Source organism: Entelurus aequoreus, linkage group LG27 (assembly GCF_033978785.1).
Source record: "Entelurus aequoreus isolate RoL-2023_Sb linkage group LG27, RoL_Eaeq_v1.1, whole genome shotgun sequence".
Lineage (NCBI taxonomy): Eukaryota > Metazoa > Chordata > Actinopteri > Syngnathiformes > Syngnathidae > Entelurus > Entelurus aequoreus.
Window position 1 is genome coordinate 6016436 of NC_084757.1, and position 13531 is coordinate 6029966.

At 38.7% G+C, this 13531-nt stretch overlaps 1 protein-coding gene across 1 annotated transcript in view; it reads right to left on the bottom strand.

Annotated features, from left to right (window-relative positions):
- LOC133644680 (epidermal growth factor receptor substrate 15-like 1) overlaps positions 1 to 13531 on the bottom strand; it is a 78919-nt gene that overhangs the window by 40298 nt on the left and 25090 nt on the right. The window contains 2 exon segments of the mRNA XM_062039367.1: positions 6341 to 6426; positions 10371 to 10433. Of these exon segments, the coding sequence (XP_061895351.1) occupies positions 6341 to 6426; positions 10371 to 10433 (149 nt within the window).

Below are 13531 nucleotides of genomic sequence, written 5' to 3' on the forward strand. Positions count from 1 at the left end.
TACATTTATTTAGAAAAGTTACAGTACTTTATTGATACATATTATTTCCAGGGCCAAATAAAATGAAGTGGCGGGCCACATCTGGACCCCGGGCCTTGACTTTGACACCTGTGTTTTATGGCATGCTAACAGCATTAGTATGAGTTAACGAGTAAGCGATGCCAAAAAAGTCAAAAGGGATTTGTTTGACTGAAAAGTTGAACATTGAAGGCACTGGTTCCGAGAAATATTTTCTGTGATTGACTTTTTCCACATTTTGTTATTTTATAGCAGACCTGGGCAAATGAAGGCCCGAGGGCCCTTTGAGCTTTTCAATCTGGCCCGCCGGACAGCCCAAATAATTACTTTAGATGTTTAAGATGTAAAGTGTAGCTGCCATTATGATGTGCACTCATCTTTTATAATGACCGCAAGTCTTCAACTATACTGTTCCTAAAAATATATATAGAGGCTAATTCTAAAATTGCAGTACATTTATTTTTCACCCCACACATTATGACGACATGAAAGATGATTTTCTTTTTTTATTCAATTACTTAAAAATGTATTAAAATTTAAATACAAACAAACTCAGAGAGCGCAGATCTCCGCCCGGCCCTATCTTCTGATAATAAAGAATTATTTTTTAAAAAAAAACATGAATCCGGACGACCCCCAAAATCTTCTGACTTGTTCCTTATCCAAGTTCTGACATTTCTCGAAAGTTTCATCAAAATGTGCCCAGAACTTTTTGAGCTACACTCTCTTTAGCGAAATGAAACAAATGGTGTGAACCTTCTTGCCAGTTCATCTTTTTGTCTCTGTGGGTGGAGGCAGGCCCACATATACACACACACGGTCGTCCAGGCTTGTAACGTAAACACAAGGTAACATAGTAGAAATGATTTGGATCACTTCTCAAATCTAATCACTGAACGTTTCAGACATTTCCTGAAAGTTTCACGAAAATCAGTTTGACTTCTTTAGTTTATAGGGCTGGCAGCTCTAGGAAGAGTCCTGGCTGGTGGTTCAGAACTTCTTGTATTTAGTGATGCTCATTAGGACCTACGAAGCAGCAGAAATGTTTGCTGCAATGCAGGATGTCAATTTTTATCTTCATGACAAATTATGGGAATTGTTACGTTGTTTTAAATTAGTTTAGTGCTATTAAATGATTAATTTTTCAAAAAACCCAACACTTTTTCAATATAAACAATAGGGGCGTGAATCTTTGGGACACCTTCGATACAATTCTGATTCCTGGGGTGATGATTCGATTCAACACGATTCTCAAAAAGTATTATTTGGGTTTATTATTATATATATTAATTATAATGAAACTTTTTCAAAACTGGTTACGGGTTAGAAAAGCTCCTTCTGGTTGCATGAAATTGGCCTAAAAACTTTTTTTTTTTTAGATTGGTTCTTACAAAAAAAAATTAAAATAAATAAATAAATGTTATCTATTTTTTCAAATTATTAATCTATTTAAAATCGGAATGAATCAGAATCGCCAATCGGATGGGAATCGATGTTTTGTGCACCACTAATAAACAAGTAACAAATAATTATAGTTGCATATTACTTATACATACAAAGTCACAGGCAGAAGTGTACTAGAAAGTGTCCAGTAACAAACGTGTCCGCGTCATTCGACTATTGACCATTAAGTGTCACCAAAACACACATTACTACTCCACTTTCATTTAAAGAAAGGGTAAGTCTGAACAGGGTTAGTGTTTTTTTATAGCCACCATTGTTTTCTAAGTAGTTTCACTTGATCAAGCCTTTTCCAACATTCCACACTACAAAAGAATAACAGTGTGACTCATGCTAATGTCATATTGGATGAAATATCAATATCGGCCAGTACGATGAGATATTGGTTTCGTATTGGAAGAGACAAAGTTGTACCAGGACACGCTGACACAGAATTAACGCTTTAACTTTAACATCCTTATTTTTTATATTTTTACAAATATGGAGAAAAAAAAATACTTTTTTCATGTTGTCATTATGGGAAGAAAGGGGAATTTGTTTCATATTTGAATAAGACAGTAACATAATAAAATGGGGACAAAGTGAAGCGCTGTGAATACTTACTGGATGCATGCTGTCCATATGTTACCCGTTTATCTGTCAGTGATTTGTTTCGCCCGATCACATGGCACACAATTGCACATAATTCAGTAAATAAAACGTGTGTGTGTGTGTTCTTGTATTTCTAGCCTTCTTGAGACATGAAGAAGGAAAAGTATCTTCCATATGAGGTGGTGTGAACAAGTGATGACATAAATCAATAACATTGCATCTAATAGACAATGTCTCATTTGTGGTGACATCTATCAACATGAGGGTGCTCCCAAAAAGGAGGGACTTTTATCATTGTTGCTTTTAAAAGTGCTCCCCCTCTGGTCAACATATGAAATAACAAGTGTGTGTAAAAGTTTGAAGTACTCCCCCTGTGGTCAACATATGAAATAACAAGTGTGTGTAAGAAATTGAAATGCGCTCCCTTTGGCCAAAATGTATTTTAAAAAAACTACAAAAAACGTACTTTCTGGACCATAGGGCGCACCAGATTATAAGGCGCACTGCCGATGAGCGGGTCTTGTCAGGTCTATTTTCATACAAAAGGGTCTTTTTTTTCCGAAACGTAAAATACTTCCTTGTGGTCTACATAACTTGTGATGGTGGTTCTTTGCTCAAAATGTTGCATAGATGATGTTTTACACATCATCTTCAAGTCACTTTCTGACAGACACATTTTAAGAACTTATGCAGATCCCAAATACAGATCAGCAGGTACCAGAAAGTAAGAAAAGTTGCTTTTGCATAATATTGCAAAACAAAAGGCCAGATAATGTCTTACCTTATACACACAGCATAATAATACTCCTATGTTGAAGCACAGTACAATCCATCAAGCGGTGTGGCTTCATAGCTTACCAAAGTCCTACTAAAACATTTTGATAGATTTTTGAGCGCTGTGTTTAATGTTCTATATTTTCAATGGAACATATAAAATGTCGGTGTTTTTTCACTTGAGTCATATTGCAGTCTACACCAGTGTTTTTTAACCACTGCGCCACGGCACACCACTGTGCCTTGAGATACAGTCTGGTGTGCCGTGGGAGATGATCTAATTTCACCTATTTGGGTTAAAAATATTGTTTGCAAAGCAGTAATTATAGTCTGCAAATGATGTGTTGTTGTTGAGTGTCGGTGCTGTCTAGAGCTCGGCAGAGTAACCGTGTAATACTCTTCCATATCAGTAGGTGGCAGCAGGTAGCTAATTGCTTTGTAGATGTCAGAAACAGCGGGAGGCAAGGTGCAGGTAAAAAGGTGTCTAATGCTTAAACCAAAAATAATCAAAAGGTGAGTGCCCCTAAGAAAAGGCATTGAAGCTTAGGGAAGGCTATGCAGAACCAAACTAAAACTGAACTGGCTACAAAGTAAACAAAAACAGAATGCTGGACGACAGCAAAGACTTACTGTGGAGCAAAGACAATGTACATCCGAACATGACATGACAATCAACAATGTCCCCACTAAGAAGGATAAAAACAACTGAAATAGTTTTGATTGCGAAAACAAAGCAGGTGCGGGGAATAGCGTTCGAGGAAGACACAAAACTGCGACAGGAAAATACCAACAAAACAGGAAAAGCCACCAAAATAGGAGCGCAACACAAGAACTAAAGCACTACACACAGGAAACAACAACAAACTCAAAATAAGGCACAACAACCTAGTGAAGTTTCATTTTTTAACCTTTTCTGCTGGTGGTGTGCCTCCGTATTTATAAAGACATACTGTTATAAATTGAAGTAAACAATGACGATTAAAAACCAATTACAAACAAAAAATAAATAACTAAAAGCTTATCTTTTGTATATTTCCATATTATGTATATATTATCAATGTTGTAAATACAAATCTTTATATATCTAGAAAGGGTTTAACTACCGTATTTTTCGGATTATAAATCGCCGTTTTTTTCATAGTTTGGCCGGGGGTGCGACTTATACTCTGGAGCGACTTATGTGTGAAATTATGAACACATTAGCGTAAAATATCAAATAATATTAATGATCTCATTCACGTAATAGACTAGGCGTATATCAGCAATCGTCACACACACGTCAACCAATAAAAATTTGGCGGGGGCGGGTCATGGCAGAAGTGCATCGGGGAAAAAAGATGCTACCTGATACTTCCGTACCTATGAAAATTGATCATTTCAACATTGGCGGTAACTTATAAAAACTGATTTTATGCTTCATATAACGTACACTTATTCAGCCACTATTCTTTATTTATTTTAAATTGCCTTTCAAATGTCTATTCTTGCTGTTGGCTTTTATCAAATACATTTCCCCAAAAAATGCGACTTATACTCCAGTGCGACTTATATATGTTTTTTTCCTTCTTTATTATGCATTTTCGGTCGGTGCGACTTATACTCCGGAGCGACTTATAATCCCAAAAATACAGTAGCTTTTTATCTTATGTTGTATTTTTCCTTTGTACAATGTTTGGTAATACATGTATTCTTTGTATGCTCCTATATCATCGGTCGGCAACCTTTACCACTCAAAGAGCCATTTTGGCAAGTTTCACAAATTAAAGAAAATAATGGGAGCCACAAAAAAAATGTTTTAATTTAAAATGAAAAACACTGCATACAAAGCTTAAATTGCTTTGTGCTATGTTAACCAGGGGTCTCAGACACACGCACCGGCACGCACCTTAATATGGAAATTTGATGTTAGTGCGGCCCGCGAGTTTTGAATGAATGGCGCTTGATAGCGTCATACTTGCCAACCCCCTTATTATTTCCGGGAGACTCCCGAAATTCAGAGCGTGATGGCACTGCTTTTGGCGCCCTCTACAGTCTGCCCAAACAGTGTACCTGCTCGACCACATGTAGAATGCAGCTTGTGCTTGGTCACGTAAGTGACAGCAAGGCGTACTAGGTCAGCAGCCACACAGCTTACACTGACGGTAGCCGTACAAAAACAACTTTAACACTGTTACGTTACAAATATGCGCCACACTTTGAACCCACACCAAAAAAGAATGATAAACACATTTCTGGAGAACATCTGCACACAACATAAACACAACACAACAAATACCCAGAATCCCATGCAGCCCTAACTCTTCCGCTCAACCGACACACGGAGGGGGGGAGGGTTGATGTGTGGGGGGGTTTGGTGGTAGCGGGGGTGTATAATCTAGACCGGAAGAGTTGGGGCTGCATGGGATTCTGGGTATTGGTTGTGTTGTGTTTATGTTGTGTTACGGTGCGGATGTTCTCTAGAAATGTGTTTTTCATTCTTTTTTGGTGTGGGTTCACAGTGTGGCGCATATTTGTAACGTAACAATGTTAAAGTTGTTTTATACGGCTACCGTCAGTGTAAACTGTGTGGCTGATGAGTAAGTATGCTTTGCTGTCTCCTACGTGTGCAAGTAAAAGCTACATACAACATGTGGCTGGGCTGGCACGCTGTTTGTAAATGTTATAGAGAACAATTACTGCAGTGCATTTAGGGCACGCCCTTAATTTAGTAATTAGAGTGAAAATAGGATTATAATTGCCCTGGGAGTTATCTAGGAGAGTCACTGAGATCCATAAGTCTCCTGGGGAAATCGGGGGGTCGGCAAGTATGCAGCTGAGCTGCATTAGAGTGGTCAAAGAGCAGCATGCGGCTCCGCGGGTTGCCGACCCCTGTCCTATATGGACCCCAGGAAGACTAGCAGTCGCCTTGGCGTCAGCTAATGGGGATCCATTCAATAAACAAGGGTGGTTCTAATGAGATAGACATTTTTTGGAGGTCTCAAGAAGGTCAGAAATACAAGAACGTGTGTGTGAGTGTGTAAAAAATGCCAGTCCAGGTTCAGTGGGTGACTTGTGCGATTACCTGATAGTATTCCACTGGGTAAAGGCAAGAGTGCTGACGCAGCAGATGGAGAGAATAAGTGATGAGCAAACAAAATACACACACACATTGAAGTACGTGCGTGTGTGTGTGTGTGTGTGAGAGAGAGTGGGTAGTGGGAGATGAACGCACGTGAGGTAAGAGGCAGCATGATGAGGGAAAGTATTCGGGCTCCTCTACTAACTTGATTGCTTTAAAAAAAAAAATCATGTGACTGTTACTGTCATGCTCGTCCTGTTTGTTTTCTTTCTTTTACGTTCACTTTTGCATTAAAAGTCTGCTGGGGTCGGGGGCGGTTTGCGGACAGCGATGACGTGGGCGGAGAGATGGGGTGGTTGTTCTGGGTGGTGTTAATAACGACTGATCAAGGTTACGGCCCGGAATGGAACATTCCATCCGTGACCATGGCGGGCTCACCTCTGCAGCTGGGCGATCTCCTGGCTGATGTCGTCCAGCTCCTTGATGCCCGTGAACTCGCCTGAACCCACCGAGCTGGAACTGTCCTGAGTGGGGAGACACCAGACACAACTTATCAGGGAGGGCACCAGCAGCTCCGTAGGGCCGATGGAAGGAAAGTGGAGGGAAAGGCCGCCGGTCCATAGAAAGGAAGAGCACAGAGGATTGAAGATGAGGGTTTGCCAAACTGCAAACGCAGAGAAACACTTGAGAGGGAGACCAAACAGATGCCTTGGAGAATATTCAAAAAGCTTCCAAGTGCTTAACAAATAGAACCTAATTCAACGACTCATTGAGCTGTGTCCCAATAGAGGAGCTTCATCCTTTCAAGGTTGCCTCCGCGCCGAGGTCTATGACAGCAAACTTCAACCCAGTTGTTTGGAAAAGCTAAGAACCAGAAGGACTGGACTTCTACTTTCACTTCTGTCACGTCCGGCGCGTTATATACAGTACAGGACAAAAGTTTGGACACACCTTCTCCTCATTCATTTTCATGACTATTTACATTGTAGATTGTAACATCAAAACTATGAATGTGGAGTTATGTACTTAACCAAAAAAAAGGTGAAATAACTGAAAACATGTTTTCTATTCTAGTTTCTTCAAAATTTTTCTCTCTTGGCATTCTCTCCATGAGCTTCAAGCGCACCTGTGAAGTGAAAACCATTTAAGGCTGCCAAGTGGCCTAGTGGTTAGAGTGTCCGCCCTGAGATGGGTAGGTCGTGAGTTCAAACCCCGGCCGAGTCATACCAAAGACCATAAAAATGGGAGCCATTACCTCCCTGCTTGGCACTCAGCATCAAGGCTTGGAATTGGGGGTTAAATCAGCAAAAATGATTCCCGGGCGCGGCCACCGCTGATGCTCACTGCTCCCCTCACCTCCCAGGGGGTGAACAAGGGTGATGGGTCAAATGCAGAGGACACATTTCACCACACCTAGTGTGTGTGTGACAATCATTGCTACTTTAACTTTAAGTTCTCACTCCAATGTTTTAAGGAATCTTCTGCCAAAATGTTAAATGTCGGACCCCGACTTAAACAAATTGCAGGGAATATGTACTGTACTGTGCAATCTACTAATAAATATGTACTGTACTGTGCAATCTACTAATAAATATGTACTGTACTGTGCAATCTACTAATAAATATGTACTGTACTGTGCAATCTACTAATAAATATGTACTGTACTGTGCAATATACTAACAAGAGTTTCAATCAATCAAGAAAATCCTCAGTTTTGAACTGAACTTGGAGGCTGTTATTAAGTTAAAGTAGCAATGATAGTCACACACACACACTAGGTGTGGTGAAATTATTCTCTGCATTTGACCCATCACCCTTGATCATCCTCTGGGAGGTGAGGGGAGCAGTGGGCAGCAGAGGTGGCCCCGCCCGGGAATCATTTTTGGTGATGTAACCCCCAATTCCAAGCCTTGATGCTGAATGCCAAGCAGGGAGGTAATGGCTCCCATTTGTATAGTCTTTGGTATGACTCGGCCGGGGTTTGAACTCACAATCTACCCATCTCAGGGCGGACACTCTACGGCAGATCTGGGCAAATTAAGGCCCGGGGGCCACATGCGGCCCGTTAAGCTTTTCAATCTGGCCCGCCGGACATTCCCAAATATTTTTTTTAGATCTTTAAGATGGAAACTGTAGCCACCATTATGATGTGCACTCATCTTTTCTAATGACCCTAAGTCTTCAACTATATAAAGTATTTCAATTAGGGATGTCCGATAATATCGGCCTGCCGATATTATCGGCCGGTAAATGTGTTAAAATGTAATATCGGAAATTATCGGTATCGGTTTTTTTATTATCGGTATCGGTTTTTTTGTTTGTTTGTTTGTTGTTGTTTTTTTTAATTAAATCAACATAAAAAACACAAGATACACTTACAGTTAATGCACTAACCCAAAAAACCTCCCTCCTCATTCACACAAAAGGGTTGTTTCTTTCTGTTATTAATATTCTGCTTCCTACATTATATATCAATATATATCAATACAGTCTGCAAGGGATACAGTCCGTAAGCACACATGATTGTGCGTGCTGCTGCTCCACTAATAGTACTAACCTTTAACACTTCATTTTACTCATTTTCATTAATTACTAGTTTCTATGTAACTGTTTTTATATTGTTTTACTTTCTTTTTTATTCAACAAAATGTTTTTAATTTATTTATCTTATTTTATTTTACAAAAATTTTTTAAAAGTACCTTATCTTCACCATACCTGGTTGTCCAAATTAGACATAATAATGTGTTAATTCCACGACTGTATATATCGGTTGATATCGGTATCGGTTGATATCGGTATCAGTAATTAAAGAGTTGGACAATATCGGAATATCGGATATCGGCAAAAAGCCATTATCGGACATCCCTAATTTCAATGCTTGGAATCTGTGCTTTTGCATGATATGCTAGTTACTATGGTAATCTAATTAGTTATTATGGTAATATAATTAGTTATTATGGTCATCTAATTAGTTATTATGGTAATCGAATTAGTTACTATGGTCATCTAATTAGTTATTATGGTAATCTAATTAGTTACTATTGTCATCTAATGAGTTACTATGGTAATCTATGTCACAGCAGCTCAGACGAGGCACCAAGCAGTGTGGGCGGGAAGCGTTTCCACAGACGCGGAAGGAGATTTTCACAACAAAGTTGTAAATCTTAGTGATATATTTTAGATTTAGATTTACATTTACATTTATTGGTCCCCTTGGGGAAATTCATTGTCACTGCCGTACATTTGAACAATAGACATTACACATCACAAAAAATAAGAAAAAGACATCATACATGACCAACACACATTTCCAGGCTTGTCAGACAGGTCGGCCGGGCCTGCTGTTAAGGGCAGCTATAGCTGCAGGGATAAGGCTTTTCCTGAGGCGGGCCCTCCGGAATTTGATAGTTCTGTACCTGCGCCCTGATGTATTGGTGTAGTGGATGAGTGATATCCTGGACTATTGTTTTTGCCAGTCGAGTGATGGACCTGTGGTTTAAGTCTAAAATGTTGGGTGTGGGTAGACCGATGATTTTAGCTGCTATGTTTGTAATGCGTGTATCAGATGTATCAGATTGTAGGTGGGTTTTATTTTGTACCCTTCGCGTTCATATTTCACTGTTTGTTGAATTTTAGTTGCGTTTCACTTGATTGTAAAATATGTGGATGAAAAGGGGGTGTGACATGCATATTTTGTCAATATTCAGTCTTTTATCATTCATAGAAACATGTAAAATTCCATTATGTTTTTTAAGGCGGTCTGTCATAACGTTTTTAGCATTCAATCAGACATTATTGTGAGGTTTTGTATTAGTGTTCCTAAAAATAGATATACCGGCCCCCAGACACATTTGTTTCTCTAAATGTGGCCCCCGAGTCAAAATAATTGCCCAGGCCTGCTCTATGGTGTCATTCTCAGGCCGGATTTGGCACTGCGGGCCACAAGTTGAATAGAGGTGGTCTATGATGTCATAATGATGAATAACTTTTGGAGCACACGTTGATGCTATTCAACACAGAATATTCTTTACACACCATTGCCTTAAACGGTGGTAAAGGTAAGAGTGGAAACAACCCTGAAGGGTGCAGACTCTCAGCTGGGACACAGCTACCTCCTGCTTGATTACTTTCCTCCGCAGACGTTGAATTTTCTCTTGGTCGGGGTGAGACGCACCCGCTGTTGCACCGCCTCACACATTTACACGAGCATGCATTTGTCGACGTCCGGAAAGAGCCGCGTAAAAGTGGCTAATGTGGCCTGGGTGATTTGCGACGCAAGGGCATGTTCTTCAGAAATGCTTTCTGGCAATTTGGAGTGAAAGCATTTTGAAGCGGTCCAATGTTACCTACCCACAACTTGAACATTATGGCCTAGGAGGATGAGGGAAGAGCAGAAGAGTTAGCAGCTGGGATGGCGGTCAAGCTCACTGCAGCACATTTCTACAGCTCCAAGAAGACACACTTACCCTCCTCATCTCCGACAGCGCGGCTATTTCGGATCCCACTGGCGTCAAGTACCCCGACATGCTCTGCAGCACAAAGAACACAACTAGGATTATCATCAATTCAGGCTCAGCACATTCATTCACAGATGTGTGTCGTTTGTCCAAATACGTCAAAAAAATGATTGCGTGTAAAAACCACACGAGCGTGTGCGAGGGTATCACACTGGCAACTCTGATATTGTGACTTTAGAGCAGGGGTCACCAACCTTTTTGAAAGCAAGAGCTACTTCTTGAGTAGTGATTAATGTGAAGGGCTACCAGTTTCAAAACACTTAAATAAATTGCCAGAAATAGCCAATTTGCTCAATTTACCTTTAACTCTATGTTATTATTAATAATTAATGATATTTACACTTAATTGAGAGGAGAAAACACAAAAAAAATTACAATTAAATTTTGAAAAATAGTTTATCTTCAATTTCGACTCTTTAAAATTCAAAATTCAACAAAAAAAAAGAAGAGAAAAACTAGCTAATTTGAATCATTTTGAAAAAATTAAAAAAAGAATTTATGGAACATCATTAGTAATTTTTCCTGATTAAGATTAATTTTAGAATTTTGATGGCATGTTTTTAAATAGGTTAAAATCCAATCTGCACTTTGTTAGAATATATAACAAATTGGACCAAGCTATATTTCTAACAAAGACAAATCATTATTTCTTCTAGCTTTTCCAGAACAAAAATTTTAAAAGAAATTCAAAAGACTTTGAAATAAGATTTAAGTTTGATTCTACAGATTTTCTAGATTTTCCAGAATATTTTTTTTGAATTTTAATCATAATAAGTTTGAAGAAATATTTCACAAATATTCTTCGTCGAAAAAACAGAAGCTAAAATGAAGAATTAAATTAAAATGTATTTATTGTTCTTTACAATAAAAAAAATAAATTTACTTGAACATTGATTTAAATTGTCAGGAAAGAAGAGGAAGGAATTTAAAAGGTAAAAAGGTATATGTGTTTAAAAATCCTAAAATCATTTTAAAGGTTGTATTTTTCTCTAAAATTGTCTTTTTGAAAGTTATAAGAAGCAAAGTAAAAAAATTAATGAATTTATTCAAACAAGTGAAGACCAAGTCTTTAAAATATTTTCTTGGATTTTCAAATTCTAATTGAGTTTTGTCTCTCTTAGAATTAAAAATGTCGGGCAAAGCGAGACCAGCTTGCTAGTAAATAAATACAATTTAAAAAATAGAGGCAGCTCACTGGTAAGTGCTGCTATTTGAGCTATTTTTAGAACAGGCCAGCGGGCTACTCATCTGGTCCTTACGGGCTACCTGGTGCCCGTGGGAACCGCGTTGGTGACCCCTGATTTAGAGCATGCATCAATGAAAAAGGTATTGTCATCATTTAATAGGTTGTAGTGTAAACTATGTACATTCAATGATTAGGTTGTAGTGTAAACTACAGTATGTACATTCAATGATTAGGTAATAGTGTAAACTATGTACATTCAATGATTAGGTAATAGTGTAAACTATGTACATTCAATGATTAGGTTGTAGTGTAAACTATGTACATTCAATGATTAGGTTGTAGTGTAAACTATGTACATTCAATGATTAGGTTGTAGTGTAAACTATGTACATTCAATGAATAGGTTGTAGTGTAAACTACAGTATGTACATTCTATGATTAGGTTGTAGTGTAAACTATGTACATTCAATGATTAGGTTGTAGTGTAAACTATGTACATTCAATGATTAGGTTGTAGTGTAAACTATGTACATTCAATGATTAGGTTGTAGTGTAAACTACAGTATGTACATTCAATGATTAGGTAATAGTGTAAACTATGTACATTCAATGATTAGGTTGTAGTGTAAACTATGTACATTCAATAATTAGGTTGTAGTGTAAACTATGTACATTCAATGATTAGGTTGTAGTGTAAACTATGTACATTCAATGATTAGGTTGTAGTGTAAACTATGTACATTCTATGATTAGGTTGCAGTGTAAACTATGTACATTCAATGATAAGATGCTCTAATATTGGGGGATTTTGTCTTAAGACTCTAATCCATGGAAGTATTATTGTGGCAAAACAATTTGCAAATGCATATCTCAATCTGTATATGTCATCCATGTGTCCGGGTTCTAATTTGTCCGTCTGTGTTTAGATTTGTGTGTGTGTAAAAACAATCTGTGGGGCTGTAGTGTGATTTGTGTGTCTGAGTTGAGATCTGTGTTTCTGTGTTCAGATTTGTGTTTGCGGAAAAGCAATCTGTGGGACTGTGGTGTGATTTGCGTGTCTGTGTTGAGACCTGTGTGTCTGTGTTTAGATTTGTGTGTGTGTGTAAAAACAAAATGTGCGGCTGTGGTGTGATTTGCTTATCCGAGTTGAGATCCGTGTGTCTGTATTTAGATTTGTGTGTGTAAAAAGAATCTGTGTGGCTGTGGTGTGATTTGTATGTCTGTGTTTAGATTTGTGTGTGTGTAAAAACAGCCTGTACGGCCGTGGTGTGATTTGCCTGTCTGTGTTGAGACCTCTGTGTCTGTGTTTAGATTTGTGTGTGTGTAAAAACAATCTGTGCGCCTGTGGTGTGATTGCTGTGTCTGTGTTTAGATTTGTGTGTGTGTGTGTGTGTGTGTGTAAAAACAATCTGTGGGGCTGTGGTGTGATTTGCGTGTCTTGAGTGGAGATCTGTGTGTCTGTGTTTAGATTTGTGTGTTTGTGCAAAAACAATCTGTATGTCTGTGTTTAGATGTGTGTGTGTGTGTGTGTGTGTGTGTGTGTGTGTGTGTGTGTGTGTGTGTGTGTGTGTGTGTGTGTGTGTGTGTGTGTGTGTGTGTGTGTGTGTGTGTGTAAAAACAAAATGTGCGGCTGTGGTGTGATTTGCTTATCCGAGTTGAGATCCGTGTGTCTGTATTTAGATTTGTGTGTGTAAAAAGAATCTGTGTGGCTGTGGTGTGATTTGCGTGTCTGAGTTGAGATCTGTGTGTATGTGTTTAGATTTGTGTGTTTGTGTAAAAAAAAATCTGTGCGGCAGTGGTGTGATTTGTATGTCTGTGTTTAGATTTGTGTGTTTGTGTAAAAACAGCCTGCACGGCCGTGGTGTGATTTGCCTGTCTGTGTTGAGACCTCTGTATCTGTGTTTAGATTTGTGTGCGTGTAAAA